The sequence below is a fragment of the Tiliqua scincoides genome, chromosome 4, assembly GCF_035046505.1.
Source record: "Tiliqua scincoides isolate rTilSci1 chromosome 4, rTilSci1.hap2, whole genome shotgun sequence".
In the NCBI taxonomy this organism is placed as follows: domain Eukaryota; kingdom Metazoa; phylum Chordata; class Lepidosauria; order Squamata; family Scincidae; genus Tiliqua; species Tiliqua scincoides.
In genome coordinates, this window is record NC_089824.1 from 13,707,778 (window position 1) to 13,729,132 (window position 21,355).

The window sequence follows — 21,355 nt, forward strand, 5'->3', positions numbered from 1 at the left end:
CTTCAATGTCAGTAAGTGTAAAGTCATGCACATTGGGGCAAAAAATCAAAACTTTAGATATAGGCTGATGGGTTCTGAGCTGTCTGTGACAGATCAGGAGAGAGATCTTGGGGTGGTGGTGGACAGGTCGATGAAAGTGTCGACCCAATGTGCGGCGGCAGTGAAGAAGGCCAGTTCTATGCTTGGGATCATTAGGAAGGGTATTGAGAACAAAACGGCTAGTATTATAGTGCCGTTGTACAAATCGATGGTAAGGCCACACCTGGAGTACTGTGTCCAGTTCTGGTCGCCGCATCTCAAAAAAGACATAGTGGAAATGGAAAAGGTGCAAAAGAGAGCGACTAAGATGATTACGGGGCTGGGGCACCTTCCTTATGAGGAAAGGCTGCGGCGCTTGGGCCTCTTCAGCCTAGAAAAGAGACGCCTGAGGGGGGACATGATTGAGACATACAAAATTATGCAGGGGATGGACAGAGTGGATAGGGAGATGCTCTTTACACTCTCACATAATACCAGAACCAGGGGACATCCACTAAAATTGAGTGTTGGGCGGGTTAGGACAGACAAAAGAAAATATTTCTTTACTCAGCGTGTGGTCGGTCTGTGGAACTCCTTGCCACAGGATGTGGTGATGGCTTCTAGCCTAGACGCCTTTAAAAGGGGATTGGACAAGTTTCTGGAGGAAAAATGCATTATGGGGTACAAGCCATGATGTGTATGTACAACCTCCTGATTTTAGAAATGGGTTATGTCAGAATGCCAGATGCAAGGGAGGGCACCAGGATGAGGTCTCCTGTTATCTGGTGTGGTCTCTGGGGCATTTGGTGGGCCGCTGTGAGATACAGGAAGCTGGACTAGATGGGCCTATGGCCTGATCCAGTGGGGCTGTTCTTATGTTCTTATGTTGATACATCTATCTGTGAATTTAAGTACAACTAATTTTTCAAAATCTACTTTCCCCACTGCCCATTTTCCTGCTTGAACAGAAAATCTGCAGGCCTGGTTCAGGGAAATCTCTAAACAAATAATGTCTCTAAATTATGACGACTCCACTGCTGCGGGCAGGAAAACTGTGCAGTTGATACAAGCGTTGGAAGAGGTAAGACAGAGTTTGCGGTGGGGAGTTGATGTTTAATGCCATTTGATTGCATAACTTCTGCCTTACTGGACACCAGGGTCATGTGATCAGACATGAAGAGCCTTAGAATCACCTGCACATGCATGACATGATATATATGCCATCATTTGAATTACTGTCTCCTCTTATGTGAATCTTGACACCCACTACAGTCAACAGGAGATGCCGTTGTGCACTGCTGTACCCAGAAAGGCGGAGGGGACACACATCATCAGGCCTCTTCAATATAGTTACTGCTGCAACAGACCAACACAAACACCTCTCTGTAATTTTGAGGACAGAGTTCGGAAGTGTTCCTTCTCTAGATGTGGTTTTGTAAATCAACAGTCCTTAAGAACAGTTGGAGGAGCTACTTTCTCCAGTCTGTCTCCCTCCAGGGGACAGAGCTGTAGCAGGGTACATAACACGGATTACAGGGCAACCAGGTTCAAAAGAAAGTTCAACAGATTTCCATCTAAAAACAGAAATGGTTACAACATTAGGGCAGTGTTTCTCAACCTGTGGGTGGGTTGCAAGTCAGTTTCAGATGGGTTCCCATTCATTTTAATGTGTGCTTTATTTTTAATATATTAGACTTGTTATCATCATGGTATGTGACTGCATTTGGGGAAACGTTCCTGATCAGTAACTTTAAAAAGCTATGTATATGCTTTTAATAATGATAGTCAATGGGACTTACTCCTGGATAAGTATGGACAGGATTGCAGCCTTTGGGATGTTTGGGAAATTTGAAAAAAAAAGGGGGGGTTAGAAGGGTTTCTTCTTTAATTTAAATAAATTTTTAAACTTATACTTATTGTAAACTTTTAACTTACTTAGGGCACAATCTTAACCACCTTTCCAGCACTGAGGTAAGGGTCGTGCAGCTCTGAAGTACGGGAACAAACATTCCCTTATGTTGAGGAGGCCTCCATGACTGCCCCCCAACTGCAGGATGCAGTACATGCCCCATTGGCACAGCTAAGTCAGAGCTGGAAAGTTGATTGGGATTTGGGCCTTAATTAAATTTGTCGTAGGGATGTGTTAAAAAATTTTCCTGGTTGATGATGTCACTTCTGACCATGGCAATGTCATTCCCAGTTAATGACATCACTTCCGGTGGGTTCCAACAAATTGTTGTTCTAGAAAGTGGGTCCCAGTGCTAAAACATTTGAAAACCACTTCCTTAGGGCATACATATTATAATTTCTCCCTTTATAAAATAAATTATTAGGGTTTAGAACGTCTTCACGCTTTGTGGGGTTTTTGTTTTTCCTAATAATTCTAAATTTGGATGCAGGTTCAAGAATTTCATCAGCTGGAGTCCAACCTGCAGGTTTGCCAGTTTCTTGCTGACTCTCGCAAGTTTCTTCATCAGATGATCCGAACGATCAACATTAAAGAAGAAGTTCTGATCACTATGCAGATTGTGGGTGATCTTTCATATGCATGGCAACTAATTGACAGGTATGATTCCAGAGGTTTTCCATTCCTTGACCAGTCTGGATCAAGTAAATGTAGCAGTAGTTCTTACCTACGTGGCACGCCTCTACCTGGCTATACTTGCCTGGACTTTACTGAATCTTCCCCCATACAAAATAGAGTCTTCCCACATAGAAAACTAGACTGTTAGATTAGGCTAAAATCCTTCTCTCCCCCCCTGCTAATTTTCTATGTGAAGGATTTTTTTGTATGAGGGTACATTTATTCATGTGAGCCCCCACTTGTAGCAAGAAGTGGTTTCCTACCATGGTGACAACTAGACCCTAGAGTAACCATTTTAAGTGCTAACTCTGATCGTGAATTTTTTTTCCCTTTCCAGTTTCACATCTATCATGCAAGAAAGTATAAGGGCCAACCCATCTATGGTAACCAAACTCAGGGCCACATTTTTAAAGGTAAGCAAGAAAGGGGATTTAAGCAGAACAGACGTGAACCAGGTATTTGGCCCAAATCCAGAGTGATTCAAGGTTTGGCACTCTGAACAGAAGCTCTTTTAGTGACACAGCAAGCTCTGAAATGGGTCTGGGGCAGGAGGGTTGAATCATGAGATGTTTGTTTCCCATCCTTTTCTGTCCATTTCAGATTAAAGCTCAGTCCATTCTGGAGTCCATTCCCATTCAAAATGGTTTGATTTCAGCCTATCATGTACTGGAGGCCTCCTTGCCACCCCCTCCCCTTCATCACCCATGCCCAAGGGAAGGAGGGAGTACTGGCTGTGTGTGCAGAATACACAGTGGTACTTTTCCTATTGTTCCTAGCATCTCTAGAGGAGATGCGCTTGTGCAACAACATCCAGACCCTGCCACAATAGGTACAGGAATCCCAGCAGAGCCAGGGGCCTGATCCACTCTGGACCAAATTCAGCATTCTCATTAATTTCTAAATGTTTAGTACTAATCGCGCACTGGAGAGGACACTCCAGCTTCGCCATATGGCGTCCGCACAACACGGGAAGCAGCAGTTTCTCGATTGGCGTAGAGCGTAGCGCCAGGGGCTGCTTCCGACAATGGGAGAGATCATTGCATCTCATTGGGCAGCTACCGCCCACCTTAAGCTGGGCAGTCCCCAGCCAGTAAGGTGCTGCCCTGCCACAGTCCGTTAAGCTCATGGGATGCGTGGGGTTTAGGGTGAAAACCAACCAGCGGTTCGACAACTCTGCACCAGGCAGCAGTACTAAGCTGTTTCATTCTGGAGTGTTTCCAGACCAAACCAGGACCATTCTGCCCATCTCTACATTTCCCTAGGGTATGTTTGAGAAACAACTGGAAATACGACTAGGGATCTATCCTCTTCCATAGCTGGCCACAGGCAGGGTTAGCTCACTGGATAGCAGCTGGACAGGTGCCCAGGGCTACAGCGGCGCTGAAACAGCTGCAGTAGCAGCCAAACAACACATTTGTCCCCCTGGGTAAGGAAGGAAGCCCCACAATGGGGCTACTCAACTCTGCCAGCACAGAGTAAAGCAGCTCTGTGTCAGGCCAGCAGGCCCAATACAGGGTTACGGATCCAGCAGAGCAGAGCTCCTCTGGTTCTGCCCTGCTCCCTCCCCTGCCCCGGAACGCCTCCCCCTGCCCCAGCTTACCAGTCTGCCACCAGTACTTGCCTGGAGCTCTGGGAGGCAGTCCTCACTCCTGTTCCCGGCGCTATCTCAGTGTGGGCTCACACTGAGCCAGCACCGGAGCTGGCCCAGTTGTCAGTGTCACAGGCACGCCTTACAGCACGTTTGCAACACTGCACACTGGTGCTGGGCTGGCTCAGGCCCAATAGAATTGGGCCCTGAGTTGTCATTCCTTTTTTTCTAGCTGGCTTCAGCTCTTGATATGCCGCTGCTTCGTATCAATCAAGCAAACAGCCCTGATCTACTCAGTGTATCGCAGTATTACTCTGGTGAACTGGTTTCCTATGTGAGGAAGGTAGGAGACAGATCCTAATGATCCCATTCAATATTTTCTGTTGAAACACTTTCTGAAAGTGAACCATTTATTTGTTGTGTGTCTTGTTTCATTTTGACAAAAGGTTTTGCAGATCATTCCAGAAAGCATGTTTACATCCCTTCTCAAGATTATCAAGCTGCAAATTCACGATATCATTGAAGTGCCAACCCGCCTGGACAAAGACAAGCTAAGAGATTATGCCCAGCTCGGACCACGCTATGAGGTGCGTCTACCCTTTAAGAGCATAAAGACATTTAAGAACTGGGAATACAAATTCACATTGTTAATAGCCATGCCATTCATTACAGAGGCCTTGATTTACTTGTATCTGTGTTGTTCCCTGCTTTGAAAACTAAGCCTGAGCTTCTTAAGAAGCCAAGTTCTGCCCCGGGCTGCAGATTGTATTTTGTAAGAATGCACTTTCATGTGGGCCTACTCTCCTCCATTAAGGTTCTTCTGCTATCACCAGTGTGGGACTATAACAAGAAGGCAACTACTCTGCAGTGCAATTAACCTGGAGGACAAGAGTCATAAATGCCATAAAAGGACCCTCATTCTTTTGATGGCTTCTCAGTATTGTGCAGGCCTAGATATGAAGCTGCTGTATACCAAGTCAGACCCCTTAAACTTTGGCTCCATCATGTCTATTTTGATCAGCAGTATTTCCCCAAGGGCTGAGGCAGGGGTATTTCTAGCCCCCCTCCGAAGGAGCCCATTAACGGAAGATGCTGAGGTCCTTCTGGGATGTTCAGGATGCTAAGCATGATGTGCTTTACTGCTAAGCCACAGACCCACTTGCCCTTCCACGCTGTAACTTCTAGGTGCTTTAAAAGCCCTTCTGCAGTCCTGTGGAACGCAAAGAAGACCCTTATCAATTGATGAGCCGGCATATGTGACTAGTGGACTGTGCTTGGCTTGATGGCCTGCAGCTTGTCACGCTACAGCATAAGTTTCTCCAGATGACAAGACAAAAATGTATTTTAGTGATTGTGCAGTGAGGAGTCAGGTCTCTATTCCTTGCTCATTTTACCCACCACAATTGTAGCCTTTTCGCAACTAACATCTCTTTATTCTGCCACAGGTTGCTAAGCTCACACATGCAATCTCGATTTTTACGGAAGGCATCCTCATGATGAAAACCACGTTGGTCGGGATCATTAAGGTAATGTTTCCCATTGCAGCAGACTGAACAATGGCCCCTTAGACAGGTGGCATGAGGACCATCAACCATGTCTGTCTTGGCCAGCAGCAGCTCACAGGGATCTTCCCTGGCTCTACTGCCACGGATGCATTTTTGGTGGGCAAAATCAAGGATTTGGAGCCACTAAGCTGTGATAAAACCACCCCCCAAATGAATCCAAGCATGTTTATTTGGAAATACATTCCACAGGTCTTAGGTTTGTGCAGTGTTGTGTATGTAGGGTCAGTGGCTTCATCTGAAATGGGTCACTTGTAAACAGCAAATGCAGACTGAGAGCCATATCCTATCCAGCTTTCCAGCACTGATGTAGCTGTGCCAATGGGACGGGTGCTGCATCCTGCTGTGGGGGTACAGTCATGGAGACCCCCTCAAGGTGTGGGAATGTTTATTCACTTACCTCGGGATTGCATTGAGGCTGCATCAGCACTGGAAAGTTGGATAGGATTGGGCCCCAAGCCACGTAAATCCAGCACATGCTGTCTTTCCTACCTAGATTTTACCTCTGATTTATATGGAGTCAGACCCCAGAAACTTCTCACTCCATCCTATCTACTTTGATCAGCAGTGACTCCCCAAGAGCTGAGGCAGGGGTATCTCCCAGCCCTCCTGCAAGGATCCCATCGACAGAAAATGCTGAGGTCCTTCTGGGACATTCTGCATGCTAAGCATGTGCTTTCTTCTAAGCCACAGACCCACTTGCCTTTCCACATTGTAGGATATAGGAAATACACCAAGCAGTGGAAGCTTTGCTTATGAGAACAGCTGTGCCCAAGACCTATATAGCCAAACACCTCTATAGCTAAACTCAAATTCCTGAGTCTTAGGACTCCCTAATTCATGCCCAAGCCTCTGTTGGCACCTTGTGTAGCAAACGGAAGACAAGAAACCTAGGATGCAATCCTAACCAACTTTCCACCTGTGAGGCAAGGGCAATACAGCCCTGATGTAAGGGAACACATATTCCGTAACCTTGAGGAGGCCTCAGTGACTGCCACCCAACTGCAGGATGCAGCACATGCCCCATTGGCACAGTTATATCAATGTTGGAAAGTTGGTTAGGATTTAGGCCCTAAGTAGGTTCTATCCTTGCAACTCAGCCCTTTGTGAAGACTTTTTAGCAGTGATATATGCCCCTTTTCTGTGTTTTTTTTTTCATGATTCAGAATAGAATATTTGCCCATTCAGAGTTAGGGCTGGCATCACCCATGTGACTGTTTTCCAGAAGAAAAATATCACCCCCATAAAAGCAGCAGGTTGGGGGGGAACAGCCCAGCAAATAAAGCAAACTTTTGCAATGGTGATGGTTGCGGGGCGGGGGGAAGAGAATGCTTCCCTTCCTCAAAAGCGCACTTTTTACCCCTGAAAATGAAATAGACCCACAATACGCAACTGTATTTGCAACTGAAGACACAATTTCTTGTACATAAGACTTGTGTCTTATATTGGCAGGTGGACCCAAAGCAGCTGCTAGAAGATGGGATAAGGAAAGAACTAGTAAAAAGGGTGGCCCTCGCTCTGCACCGTGGACTCACCTTCAACCCAAGGGCTAAGGTGTCAAGCAAGTTTCTCTTCACTTCTCCCCATTGTACTTTACTTTCATACATCAATGTGACCTGAGACAACTGTGATCAGTTGCTGTTCAGACAGTTATACCAGCATATGGAGGCCTCTTTACCCTTCCATTTGTAACTTATTTCCTTGTGTGCTTTCTTTTCAAATTGAAACTCCGTTTTCGGTTGCCCTGCAGCTCTGTACAAAGGGATAACACACATTGCAAAAATGTTCAGCCTTGTGCAAATTTAACAGTGACATGTCCTTCCCCTGCTCCTGCAGCCCAGTGAACTCATGCCCAAACTGAAAGCCATGGCCGCTACCATGGATGGGTTCCACCGCTCTTTTGAGTACATCCAGGATTATGTCAATATTTACGGCTTGAAGATTTGGCAAGAAGAAGTGTCGCGAATCATCAATTACAACGTGGAGCAAGAGTGCAATAACTTCCTCAGAACAAAGGTATGGGATGGGCTGACTGACAGGTTTCCGGGCAGGGGCTTCAAACATAAGGCTGTGGGCCAAATGCAGCCCCCAGAAGCCATTTTTATGGCCCCCATTATAATTGGGTTCTCCCAGCATGATTATTGGGCTCTTTCATATCTTGCAAATATGAACAAGATTTGCACATTTTCTCTTCTGTCATTTGCAGCTAATGAGTTTCTGTGTGAGAACAAAGTGCTTATTTCTGGCCATCATCTGCTTAATGACATCACCTTCTGCTTAATGATGTCAGTTCTGGCCCTCAGCAGGGACCATGAATGCTAACGTCAGCCCTCTGTATGTAACAAGTTTGACACCCCTGTTTCAGGGTATTATCCCTGGCAAAGAGCAGACTGCAGCTCAAAATGCATTGGGTTTATTTTTGCACTTGCTTTGTCCCTTCCTCTTGTTGCTGACATGTCTGTGCTGAGTGCTGCCCTTGTATTTGGGTTCTCTTTTTGTAACAATTTTTAAAAAGCAGCAGCAATTCCACAGGCCAACACACATTTTGCTTCCTTAAACGTTACACCAATTCCTGGGCATATGTGGGCTGCTGATTACAAAATTGGCATCCGTTTTGCCCTATCACGTCTAGTTTTGGAGACACGGCACAGCCTCTTTAGTGAAGGGTTCAAGCAGCTGCCTCATGAGGAAGCCTACACCATGGCTTCCTCATGAGGAAGCTGCTTGAACCATTCACTAATGAGGCTGTGCCATGTCTCCAAAACTAGATGTGATAGGGCAAAACGGATGCCGTTTTTTGAATCGGCACCCCAAATTCATATCAAACCACCATAAAGTTTGGGAAAAACTTTTCTGACCCTCAATTTTGTAGGCCTGTGTTATCTTTCAGTAATGGCAGCTGTCAGGTTGTGAGTTACTCCTATCGCTTGCTCCAGAGTAAGGGCAGGGGACTTTATGCTTGGTCCCCTTGAGTTTGAGAACCCTCCCCAGTTGCAGTCCTGCCTGTTGAAAGATAACAGGCCTTACAAAGAGCTCCATCCCCGTGAACGTTTTCTATCATGTTAGCTTTGACACCACCGCTTTGTTACGAAGTTACGGAAAACATGGAAGTAGCCTGCAATTTCTTCACCCCACCCTCAGCCACCATTTCAAATAACTGAAAGTCAGCAGAACATGAGGGGCCAGCTCCAGAGGGTGGTTTAGTCCCTCGCCAGATGCAGCATGAGATAGTTCTGAGTTTGCGTGCCCTGGAACTGACACTGCAAGAACAGCAGTTGGATACTCTCTCATGCGCAGACATGTGATGGAATCACTTTAAAAGCAACGTGGTTTGTAACTGTAAAGCCTGAACCTTTTTCTTTCTCAGAGGTAGCCCTTCAAATTATTTTGACATGTGTCTTTCAGATTCAGGACTGGCAAAGCATCTACCAGTCCACCCATATCCCAATACCCAAATTTGCACCTGTGGATGAGTCAGTTACATTTATTGGTCGTCTCTGCCGAGAAATTCTGCGGATCACTGACCCAAAGTGAGTATCGTATGTGACTTGCATGTTTGGATAGTTCTAAATGCATAACGTTTGCAGAATTCCATGTTCATTAAGGCTGTGGCAAACTTTTGTCCACCAAAGAGGGAAATTTGGGGGAACACAAAAGTTTCATGAAAGCCCCCTTGTCTGCTTGCTTTTTTTATTTTGCAAGCTGCTTGTAGCAGTTCTTTTTTCTGACGTTTACGTTCAATTTTTATTGTATAGCACATGTGACTGCATAATGTCATCAAGGACAAAGTAAGGGCAATGCTTCCTGCCTCCAGTCTTATGAGCACAGATACTTAGTCCTGTTGTGCAGTCATCTCCCTCTTCTCCCCCCCCCCCCCCACAATTGCTGAAATGGAGCATACATGTTGTAGGGAGGGAAGCTTTTTGCAAAAAATGTGTGCACACACCCATTTCTGCTCAGCCCTCATAGTAATTTGCATGATTTTGAGCACAGGGTTTATAGTGATACTTGGTGTCCCTCCTTTGCAAGTGTTCCTACATTCTGATGCCATCTTTAACTGGTGGCCAGTCCCTTGTAGACGGATCAAACATAACGGCTTTTCCAGAGAAGAGACCTGTGCTTGATTTCTGAATTGTGCCAGTGTTGTTTCCCATCAGAGTTTCATGTTACATTGATCAGCTGAACACCTGGTATGATATGAGAACTCATCAGGAGGTGAGCAACAGCCGCCTGTTTTCTGAGATCCAGGACACTCTGGGCACCTTTGGCTTAAATGGTTTAGACAGGCTCCTCTGCTTCATGATCGTGAAAGAACTTCAGGTAATTCACTTCTATAGAGTATCTGGAGTCAGAGAAACAATTGATAAAGTGTCTGGGGTGATGGAACTTCACAGGGTCCTGTCTCTGCTGTGGGGCTGTCTTGCAGAGAGAATCGCCACCTGCGCTTCTTAGATTTGTCTACAATTTGTAGTACATGCTTTATAGGCAAAATGGGAATTCTGATCCCTGTTGGTTCTAGGAAAATGGGGGTAAGGTTTAATCCAAATCAGTTAATGTGAAGCTGCATTCCATCATGGTTACTTTTTTTATTTGCCATTTTTAATTGAAGTGATAGTCAACTCTTGATCATGTAATTTGATGTTATTATGCTGCCCAATGTAAGCTACAGCAACTGTTATCCTGCACATGCCCAATCTCTTCTGATCTTGGAAGCTAAGCAGGGTCAGGCCTGGTTAGTACTTGGATGGGAGACCGCCTGGGAATACCGGGTGCTGTAGGCTTGTACCATAGTCTTTCGAGACTGAAGGTTGCCAACCAACCAATGTAAGCTAAAACACAAGGGGGAGGAGTTAAAATTTACATAGAGAAGCAAAAACCTTAATCCAGTGGTTCCCAAACTGTGAGCTGTGGTTGGGAATCCTCATTAAAAACTTGCTGATTGTAGCCCTAATGGGGAACCTCGGAGAATGGCCCAGTAGGTCAAGGGAGCCACCAGTCAAAAAAGGGTTTGGGAACCACTGCCTTAATAGCAAAAAAATATTTCTAGTGAATATTGGTAATTAAAAGTTGTCAGGGAAGGGAATCTCCCAGGAAAAGGTGAGCTGACCTAGGGGAGCAGCAACTAGTGGCTAACACATCCACACTGCTTCTTGCATCACACATTCCCTTTATTGTACAAGCAGATGAATGGATAAAAAGCCTGGTAGATTGTATCTCCTGCTACCATCCTAGGCTATAGTGATGAGGCAGAATAGGTCCGTTTGGGAAAAACTCCCCTCCCAAGAGAACACTGAACCCCAGGAGTCCCTGTTAAAAATCCCAAAGTAGCATCTGCAGAGTGAAAGGACATGAAAATCCACTAAATTACCCATGAACATGGACTTGGCAGACCAAGGATCAAAAGATGACTGGTTTATTGAGTCTAAACAAAAAGGATGGAATGAAATGGGAACAGAAAGGTAAGTAAAGAAAACCTAAACTTGGCAGGAAAGCAAATAAGGTTTTCACCACAAAGATGTAGTAACCATGATTGCCCAGCAAATGGCATTTGGGTGCTGCTAGATCTCATGGGCCACGTGTCAAGACATTGTAAACCAGCTGAAATTACGGCAAACATGAAAAACTATTCGTCAGACTTATGATCCTGGTTATACAGTAAAGTACTTGCATGGTCTAAACAGTCTTTACAGTCTGAAGCTAGACTGGTTATACAGTCTAAAGCATGGTAAGGAATCCCAGTCCCTTACAAACAATCGCAGTTTGTCAAGTGGGTGTTCCTCTGTGTTAAGTGTTTTGCCATGCACATCATCACTCTTCTGACAAGCATACACAACCCTGTCTTTAGAGTCTTTGTTTTTGTTTTATGCTTTTAGAATTTCCTCAGCATGTTTCAGAAAACTGTGCTGCGTGATAGAGGAGTACATGATGCATTGAAAGCGCTCATGAATTCAGTTTGCCCTGTGAAAGGAATTGTGGGTAAGAGCCTTAAACCAGAGTTACAGGCAAAAAAAATAGATTTTCAAGTGGTCTGAGTCATTTGAGTGGTCCAGAGGAGCCTTTTGGGTGGGTTGCCACAGGTCTGTAAATACATGCTGAAGATGCAAAGGGATTTGAAGGACCAAAATGCTGCAGTTGGGACTATAAAAGCTGTGAAGAGCTTCGGGCATGATGGATTTTACGGGGTGGGGAGGTAATTATGACAGGAAGTATAAATGTCTCTGGCTTCTTGTCTTTAAACATAGTTGTGTATATGCCTTTTTATAAGAGAGTTTGCTTCCATGCAGGAAAAATACTACCTGTGATGCAGACCTATAAAGTTGATTGTGAGCAGGATTAAACTCTGCTCATAAGGAATCCTCTTAATAAAAAGTGTAGACATTCCCATTCTATAACTTTATTTCTTTCCTGTTTCTTTGTTGCAGCCAATTGTGGCAAAGTGTATTCCACAGCAGTTGCCAAAACTCAGAAGATATGGGCTGCTTACCTTGATGCCATTATGAAGGTACCTGGGTTGTAACACACTTCAGAATTAATTTCATGCAGGCTCTTGTAGTGTGTTTGGCGAGTTCTCTGACAAAAATCAAGTTGGAAGTCATGGAGCAAGATAGGTGCCTCTGGCCACATACAGAGCACCTCTCCCTTAACGCAGTGTAAAAACAGCTAGCGTGTACAGCTTCAGGGTTATGGCTTTGTGGAAGTTGCTTTCAAGTAAACATACAAGCAAATGGGATGGTAATATTATCCCCTCGCTAAGAAACTGGGTACAGTTGAGTGAGGTCTTTTTGGGAAATACTTTCATTTTCTTTTTCTGTCTTGCTCTCTCCCCAGGTTGGCCAGATGCAGATTTTAAGACGCCAGATAGCCAACGAACTTAACTATTCCTGCAAATTTGACTCCAAGCATTTAGCAGCTGCGTTGGAAAACCTTAATATGTAAGTACTAAGTATAAAAAAACTCCTTGAAGTTCCGTTTGCTCTGTCATCGTGTTTGTCTCTTCAGTGGGGGAAAAAGGCAAACCAGAGGTATCTAACCTCAAACTGTTTCTTAAACATGACTCCTAGGAGCCCTGGGGCTCCATGAGACCCCTTCAGGTGCTCCACGAGCACACCATATGTGGCTGCCATCTGCTCCTTGCTGTGCCACGCAGTGCATGAACCGGCACTCTGGGGCTCCCTGAGACTCTACACATGCACCAGTAGGACTCCCCAAGACTCCTTTTAGGAGTGCAAAGATCTCTGGAGACTAGAAAGTTTGAGAACCGCTGACCTAAAATATCATGTTGAGTTAGAACCCAAACCTATCCAACTTTCCAGCACCAGTACAGCCGCAATGCAGCCTCGAGGTATGGGAACAAATGTTCCCATACTTTGAGAAGGCCTCTGTGACTGCCTCCCCACCACAGGATGCAGTGCATGCCCCATTGGCACAGCTGCACTGGCACTGGAAAATTGGATAGGATTGGGCCCTTCAATATGCATCAGAATCAAGATCAAAGGAATTCTCGTTCACCTCCAGTTTGCAGGAGTGTCAACTACCCAGTTTTTGAGGTTTGCAAAACTCTTTTTCCAAAATATTTATTGAAGTTGAATGTCTCTCTCTCTCATACACATACAGACACAGAGGGGTTTTATTTTCACTTAAGGTAATTGGTGGAGATGGGTGCTGGGAAAGTGTTTTGAGGTTTGTTGTATCTTCTGCAATGGACAAACATTCAATAAACTAAATTTAAAAAAACATAAGAACAACCCCACTGAATCAGACCATAGGCCCATCAAGTCCAGCTTCCTGTATCTCACAGCGGCCCACCAAATGCCCCAGGGAGCATACCAGATAACAAGCGACCTGCATCCTGGTGCCCTCCTTGCATCTGGCATTCTGACATAATTCCAGAGATTTTTCCATTATTACTTGCTAAAATGTACTATATGCCAAGTTTTGTCTTTTAAAAAATATTTTAATTTAGTAACAGTTTAATTTTTATTTCCAAAATTTCTGTGTAGTTTGCATATCTGACATAAATTCTGCTTCTGCCAGCAATGGGACTCAAAGACCTTATCTCAGTGATGTTCAGTGCTTTTGTTCTCACAACACACAGACCTATATAGTCTTCTCTATGGTCTTTGCCTCTTGTGATGTCATTTCTGGTTTCTGGAAGACTCTTCCATGTTCTGTTTCTAGGGCAAAAGTCGGTAGTATCGAGTTGACTGTCCCACTTCCTCCGCCAGGTCTCTCTGGCATGATCGCTATCTTGGCTTTAACAGATTTGAGAGCTTCTTATGAATAAGGACTTCAGCAGGAATGAGTTGATCTCCTTTGTTTTTGGTTGGTGCTCTAGAGCAATTCTCGCTGACATAGAGGCCCATTACCAGGATCCATCTCTGCCTTACCCTAAAGAAGACAGCACCCTTCTGTATGATATCACAGCCTACCTGGAGGCAGCTGGCGTTCACAATCCATTGAACAAAGTGAGTGCGTTTTGCCTCGTGAGACCTAATCCTATAGTAATTATGTTTGTCACAACACATTTCAGGTATGTTACAGTAATCGCTTTAACTGCCCTATGAAGTAGGTCTGTAGTATTATCTCTATACAAGTGAGGAGGAGATTAAGAGAGTAACCACTTTATTCAAACTTGAATCTGTGGTTGACGTGAGATTTGTGCCATCTTCCTCATGACACCTGCCTGACCCAGAATTCTTGCCTTTAGAACGTTTTATTCATTGGCAGTGGAAACTAAGTGGTGTTGTAATATTTCTCTGTGTTAGCCTCTTTAAGGGATTTTAATGCACAATCCTATTCATGTTTACTCACAACCAAACCCCACTGTATTCAATGGAGCTTACTCTCCAATTAGTGTATCTAGGTTCAGCCTTAGGTGCTGAAAAGCAGAATAGAAGATGGGGAATACAAAATAAACACTGCCCAAAACCAGGGAGAATGTTGAGGCTGGGGGGGGGGGGTGTTTCAAAAAAGTATTGAGAATCAATGTGTTTGAGCGATTATGATTAAAGGTAATTTATCACTGATGAAAAGATGCTTTGCAATTTCTAGAATTTGAAGTTCATTTTTCTTTAATATAAACACTTGATACACTAATATAGAAATTCCAGCATTTTTGAATGGCAATGTAAATATTCAAATAAAGGAGTAACTTCTTTCTACTCTCCCCTTCTGTCTCTTTCATTTTTAGATCTACATAACAACAAAACGGTTGCCATATTTCCCTGTCTTGAATTTTGTATTTCTCATTTCTCAGTTGCTGAAGCTTCAGTACAATAAAAACTTAGGTATGGTTTTGCATTTTTTTGTGTGTGTTTTCCTGGAGGCCTGCTTCTTTGAATCTGGTTGATCATCACCAGGGTGTTTGAATGTAATTTTGGTGGGCTTATGCAGCCCTTCTAGTAATTTGAATTTTCCTGCAGGCATTGCAGTTCATTTTAAATATCTTTGGAGAAATAGATTAAGGAAGAAACAGGGTTGTAAATGAATCTGCTTGCTTACAAAACAGTCTCTGAATTTCTGCACTATTACATGAACGTGTCCTTGATCTGTATGTTAAAAAACAACACTGTGGATTTCCCTTAGGCCAGAACTATCTGTTCAGGGACAAACATAGGTAACCTCCAAACAGCTTTGAAGTAGCAAAGGCCCTTCAGCCTTTCCCTGCCCAATTCTCTCCTGCATCTCTTTCCCAGGTGCATGTTTGTCACAGCAGAGGAACAGCAACTGAGCAACAGTTACAGGAAAGAAACAGATGAGGAAAATGTATTTTTATACATTCTAGTTTTGCACCTGGCTCTGGTTGACAGCCCTAGTGAAAAGCAAAACAGATCTTGCGTGCCTGACCCCTTGGCCTCCCCTGCTTGTCTGAGTCTATTCTTATTTCACATGTTCAAAATCTGAGCCCAGCGTGGGTACCAGGTCCCTTCCCCTCTAACTCCAAATTAGGTCTTCCCAGTCCTGTGGCTTAGCAGCAACCCAGGTTCTCAGGTCTGGGTTTGCTACAGCACATCAAGATTTGGTTCTTGGCTTTGCAGCCATCCTGGTATACAGCAGCAGGCCCTGCTTGTGCTGATGTTGGAAATACGTTTTCACCATGTTAGGCAAGAGATAGGCAATTCCTGGTAGTTCCTTTATGGAGAGTTAAGGCCATTGGAACAAAGGATAATTGCTCCAAGGGATGCACAGTCCTCCTTCTTTTGCTTCTGACTGAACAGATTTTGCAAGTTTTTGCATTTGTTTTGAAATCTCCTTTCACCTGTCATGGATCCCAATTTTCTGTGCTCCAACATCAAGGTAGAAATTGAGTGTCTTTTTTGCTTTTCTTTCAGGTATGGTGTGCAGAAAACCAGCAGATCCAATTGACTGGCCACCCCTGGTGCTTGGGCTTCTCACCCTTCTGAAACAGTTTCATTCTCGATACACTGAGCAGTTTCTGGCTCTGATTGGCCAGTTTGTTCGTTCAACAATGGAACAGTGCACAAGGTACCCCTTCTCCTTCCTTAAGCACCGTCTTGCACTTGTATGAAAAACTGCTTTCCTTAGTAATGAAGAGTCTCAAAAATGTCAGTCCCCTATTCAGCTCTTCCTCTGTGTTATGGTGTGTTCTCATGCCCTGCCACCTTATTAGGAGAGATGGGGAGAGGTCCCAGATGTTGTATAATTAAGACAGTCAGTGGTGCTTTCCAGGTTAATGCTATGGGGGTCTCAGCCTCCAGAGCAACACTGAAAATTGTTGCCCCTTCACCCTGCAACCAGCCTAAATTGTATCTTCCACTAGCCGACCTGCATTTTCTTCATCAGTCCTTCATTATAATAATAATAATTATAATTATAATAATAATACAGGTATTTCTATACCACCTTTCTTGGTCCTCAGATTTCTCCTTAGACTTTATTCAAGGCGGTTTACACAGGCAGGCAGTTTAAATCCCCATAGGGATTTTTACAGTTTGAAAGAAGGTTTCTATCTTTCAAGAAACCACAACATTCAAGATGTTTCTTTCTTGATCTGGTCACACATTCTGGCCTCCATCCTCCCACGCTCAGAGCAGATGGAATAGCTCGGCTCAGCTTGTCAGCTGCTTCAAGGTCGCATGGTGCCGGTGGCCTCGAACTGGCGACCTTAGGATGTTATCTTCAGACAAATGGAGGCTCAACCCTCTAGACCAGACCTCCTGCCCAAGCTTATAAACTACTTATAAGTTACAAATTTGTGTATGTGTATGCGCCTTACTTTTTTAAGCAACCATTTTTTTAAAATCTTGTTTATGCTCTGCCCCAATGCACGTGTCCAAACAGAAACGTTATCCATTGCTTTTGAAAAGCCATTCAGGTTTGGGGGTGTTGTGTCTTTCTTTCAGCCAGAAGATACCGGAAATGCCAGCAGATGTTGTGGGTGCCCTTCTTTTCTTAGAAGATTACATTCGTTATACGAAGCTACCGCGAAGGGTGAGTAAAGAGCTCTGGTTTAGCACAGGGAAGAATGAAGCAACACACTTCTTTGTAGGGAAGAATGCAGAACTGGCCCAAAAGATTCATGCATTCCAGTGACAAGTGTACATGCATATAGAGGACTCTCTTTAAAAGAGTTTTGTGTAGGATGAAGACCGTGTGGTTTCACCATTCTTTGGGGTTAGATTAACCCATTTCTGCCCTGCCCACAGGTGTATACATTTGATCCCTGTTGTGTGTATGCAACATTGGGCAGAAGTGTCTTAATTTTTGCTTCCCCTTCTTGTTCTGTGTTGCTATATATTTCTGTCTCCAGTGGACTTTTCTATGAGATTAGTCTTAATTCTTTTTGGATTATTGCAGATCACTTTGAGGGGATCCATTTTGGGACTGACAGAGTATAAATATTTCTGTAAAATAAATAAAACACTGGAACAATGATTTAGCACGCATTAGTGTGTTGCTAAAATTCTTATATGTGGTTCCTCTGTATCACAACATCAAGTAGCATTTATTCCTACAGAATTCTTAACCCAGCAATTTTCAATCTTTTTCATCTTATGGCACTCTGACAAGGTGCTAAAATTGTCAACGCACCATTGGTTTTTGGACAGTAATCAAGGCGCACCATACTGGCAGCTGGGAGCTGACTTCCCCAAATTGCCCTACTAATAAATGACTATCCCCCAAACTCCTGTGGCACACCTGCAGACCATTTGCAGCACACCAATGTGCCATGGCACACTGGTTGGAAACTGCTGTCTTAACCAATGATTTGGGTCCTTCTTTCATCTAGGTTGTTGAAGCCCATGTGCCTAACTTTATTTTTGATGAGTTCCGGACCGTCTTGTGAGCTCCAGGAGAAAATATCAACCTCAGAGGGAAATACTCAACAAGAACTCAAGATAAGAAGTAAAATAACACTGATTTGGGGGGGGGGGGGGGTTTGGAGGTAAAAATCACAGCTGCATCTATTTAACATAATCACTGGCACTAACGCTTAGAACTAATCCTTTTTTAAAATCATGGCATTGTGCTCAATTTGATTACTTGATACAAGCAATGTGTATTTTGTACTTAACCTGTAATGTTGTACACAGTTCCTTATGTACAAAAATCATTCACTTTATGCTCCTAGATGACTTTTTTGTATAGCATTTAAAAGAATGATGCTGAAAGGAGGTGGTGTTTGCAAGTTTTTAATGTGATTAAGATTAGAAATGGTTCTTTTCTCCCCCCCCCCCCTTATTCAGCACCATCATTCAGGGGCACTAAATCTGTATGAATATGTGGCAACCTAATTCTAAATACTTTGCATCTTTGGTTTCATGCTTCTCCCACATCAATACCCTACCTGTTACCAGGCAGAACCAGCATCCACTGTTACAATCTAGGTGAACATATACTACTACAGAGACATCAGAACCTGATAATTCAAGCAAACCCCTTAGGATCCAGGCAGCCCCCTCCATACCAAAAATGCTCACACAAATTCAGGAACCATGTACTAAAGCCGTGCAGGGAGCTCAACAGCATGAGCTGAGACACAGGTTAGATAGATAGATACTTTATTTGAGACACAGGTTAAAAAACACAAAAGGATTTCTAGCCTGGGGGTGGGGGGGGGAGAAGAAGTGTCCTCTAAATGTAGCAATCAGATGAGGAGCTACAAATGTCTTTAGTAGAAGGCATATTACCCATTCCAACTGCCTGATAACAAACCACTACCCAGTCTAAGCTGTTGTGAGTACTGACTGGGAGCCCATGCCCATCAAAGGGCCTACTTGCCTTGGCCAGGCCAGGTCCTGAATCTACAATGCCAGTAGTTATACTCAGTGTGCCTTTGGGGTGCGTGAAGGCCATCACGATGGCCCCAGTGCAGTACCTTGCCCTGGAACTGTCCAGCAACCTGATGCCAGCCCTCTTCACAGCTATAGACATGGCAGTCGTTTAGATGATGGAACAAATGAGAATGATCACTGGCTTAATGGGGGGAAAATGTAGTTCATGACCATCTGCTTTGCTTGAAGGTTCTTTTTCTTTCTGAAAGGAATCTCTCCTGACTTGTTCTCTGTTGTCAGTAGTTGACTTGATTTTTCTACACCCTCCTCACTCACAAATCATTTTTTCTGTTTGGATGATGTGTTAATGTTTTGGTTCTACAAAAGTTTCCTAAATAACACAAACTTATTAAAGACTGGACATAATTCTACCTTTCATAGTGTCTAGTTAAAAGGCCAAATGACTTTGAGTGAAATGCTTCTGCAAATAAGCAACTGTGGGATCTGGCAGCTTTCATGCTTCCCTAGAGAAGGTGGGTGACAGTGTTCATGCTGCATTGCCCTGTATTGCATCACATGCCTAAATAGTAACTACAGAATATTGCTTGCTGGCCACATAATAAATAATAATACAGGTATTTATATACCGCCTTTCTTGGTCGTCAGATTTCTCCTCAGACTTTAATTCAAGGCGGTTTACATAGGCAGGCAATACTAAATCCCAATAGGGATTTTTACAATTGAAGAAGGTTCTGTCTTTTCAAGAACCACAACATTTCAGATGGATCTTTTATGATCTGGTATCACATTCTGGCCTCCATTTTCCTCCCACACAGGCTGACAGCGGCCAAAGAGCAGGTGGAATAACTCGGCTAGGCTTGTCAGCTGTTTCAAGGTCTTGCCCTTCACAGTGCCGGTGGCCTTGAACTGGCGACCTTTGGATGTTATCTTCAGGCAAACGGAGGCTCTACCCTCTAGACCAGACCTCCATGACTGTGATTCTAGGAGCAGTGCCTGTTTCCTGCACTGAGCTAGATACCTTTGAGTGCGTACAGAGCATCTTCCTCCTTACAGAAGCTACTGCAGTGCCCTCCTTCCCCACCTTTGTACTTGTAGTAGCATATGAATCTTCTTACCTCATCCTTCAAGCAGGCATTTTCCCAATGCAATTAACTACTTGATTATGCCTTCTAGGTTAGATCTTACATTCTCTACAGTAGTGGACTCTCCCACCCAGCCTCTTCAAGGGTATAACCTTGTCAAATAAGCAAAACCATAGCCACCTACACATTGATTCTCAGGTTTCATCACTACAACCAAGGAAAGCCCTTACCAACTTTTCTGAACTGCTAACAGTCTTCAAGGCACTAAGATGTGAGATACAGGAAGCTGGACTAGATGGGCCTATGTGTCAAGGGATGTACTCTATCCCCTTGAGGGGAGTTCTTGGAGGAGAACCTCGGTTTGTTTTTGTGCCACAGAAGGCCTATCAAAGACAGGCCCCACTGAGGCAGCCAAAGCCTATGCTGAGTCACTCAGCAGGTGTGCTGAGTGACTGCAGACGAAGCTAGAATTGGGTGGGACTAATTAGCCCAAGCCTAGCCTCACACAGCAACCCGTTGGCCAGCAGAGGAATAAAAGCAAGGAGCCACCACTGGCCAAAAGGGGGGATCGTTGGAAGGCTGCAGGCGGAGCACTGTGTCGGTGTGCTCCACACTTTGCGAGGGTAGGGTAACCCTGGTTCCCTGTGTTAGGACCCACACTTGTTATTTCTCTTGTGAATGCTATCTACCTGTAAATATATGCTTTAAAGGATGCTGCTATCTGCTGTGTGTTCCTCCTCGCGACGCACACACTCCCCGGGAACTGTTCCAGGCAGACCGACCTTGGGCAGTGAGAGTGAGCTCAGCATTTACCCGATGCCTCAACACTATGGCCTGATCCAGCAGGGCTGTTCTTATGTTAACATGACCCCCACCCTGCCTGTGTCTCATAAACCCCTGCAAACATTTTGTTTTCATCAGGCATTTGGTTTCAACTGAGCTGCTTTGTTGCTGCTGTTTTTGATTAAATTTGGTTTTATTGTTCAATTGTTGTTGTCATCTGTGAGCTGTCTTGGCTCCCTTGACTAGGCAGAAAGGCAGCATATAGCTATTTTAAATAAATAAGCACAAATAAGGAAAGATTATTCACACAGAAGGCTGGGGCTGACAACCGATCCTCAGGTCTGGTCTGTCTTGTTTAGCAACAAAGATTAAGAACATCAGAGTAATACAAAAGCAGGGGTCGGGGGAGAGCGTTATCCAGAAGACCTGCTTGCAAGTAAATTTTAGTAGTAATGTGGTCAGGTAATCATGTATAGATCAGG

General features: G+C 44.2%; 1 protein-coding gene and 1 pseudogene across 2 annotated transcripts in view; both read left to right on the forward strand.

Moving 5' to 3' along the window:
• WASHC5 (WASH complex subunit 5) overlaps nt 1-21,077 on the forward strand; it is a 37,489-nt gene extending 16,412 nt beyond the window's left edge. For both annotated transcript variants that reach the window (XM_066623844.1, XM_066623845.1), the window contains exons 12-29: nt 987-1,099; nt 2,418-2,584; nt 2,940-3,015; nt 4,423-4,533; nt 4,637-4,777; nt 5,636-5,716; nt 7,205-7,306; nt 7,589-7,768; nt 9,158-9,282; nt 9,910-10,072; nt 11,626-11,728; nt 12,175-12,254; nt 12,581-12,684; nt 14,088-14,217; nt 14,943-15,039; nt 16,084-16,237; nt 17,116-17,203; nt 18,003-21,077. In XM_066623844.1, the coding sequence (XP_066479941.1) occupies nt 987-1,099; nt 2,418-2,584; nt 2,940-3,015; nt 4,423-4,533; nt 4,637-4,777; nt 5,636-5,716; nt 7,205-7,306; nt 7,589-7,768; nt 9,158-9,282; nt 9,910-10,072; nt 11,626-11,728; nt 12,175-12,254; nt 12,581-12,684; nt 14,088-14,217; nt 14,943-15,039; nt 16,084-16,237; nt 17,116-17,203; nt 18,003-18,059 (2,072 nt within the window). In that variant the 3' untranslated portion in view covers nt 18,060-21,077. The remainder of the gene's footprint in view (nt 1-986; nt 1,100-2,417; nt 2,585-2,939; nt 3,016-4,422; nt 4,534-4,636; nt 4,778-5,635; nt 5,717-7,204; nt 7,307-7,588; nt 7,769-9,157; nt 9,283-9,909; nt 10,073-11,625; nt 11,729-12,174; nt 12,255-12,580; nt 12,685-14,087; nt 14,218-14,942; nt 15,040-16,083; nt 16,238-17,115; nt 17,204-18,002) is intronic.
• Nucleotides 10,414-10,533, forward strand: LOC136650389 (5S ribosomal RNA; annotated as a pseudogene).
• Nucleotides 21,078-21,355: the final 278 nt, after the last annotated feature.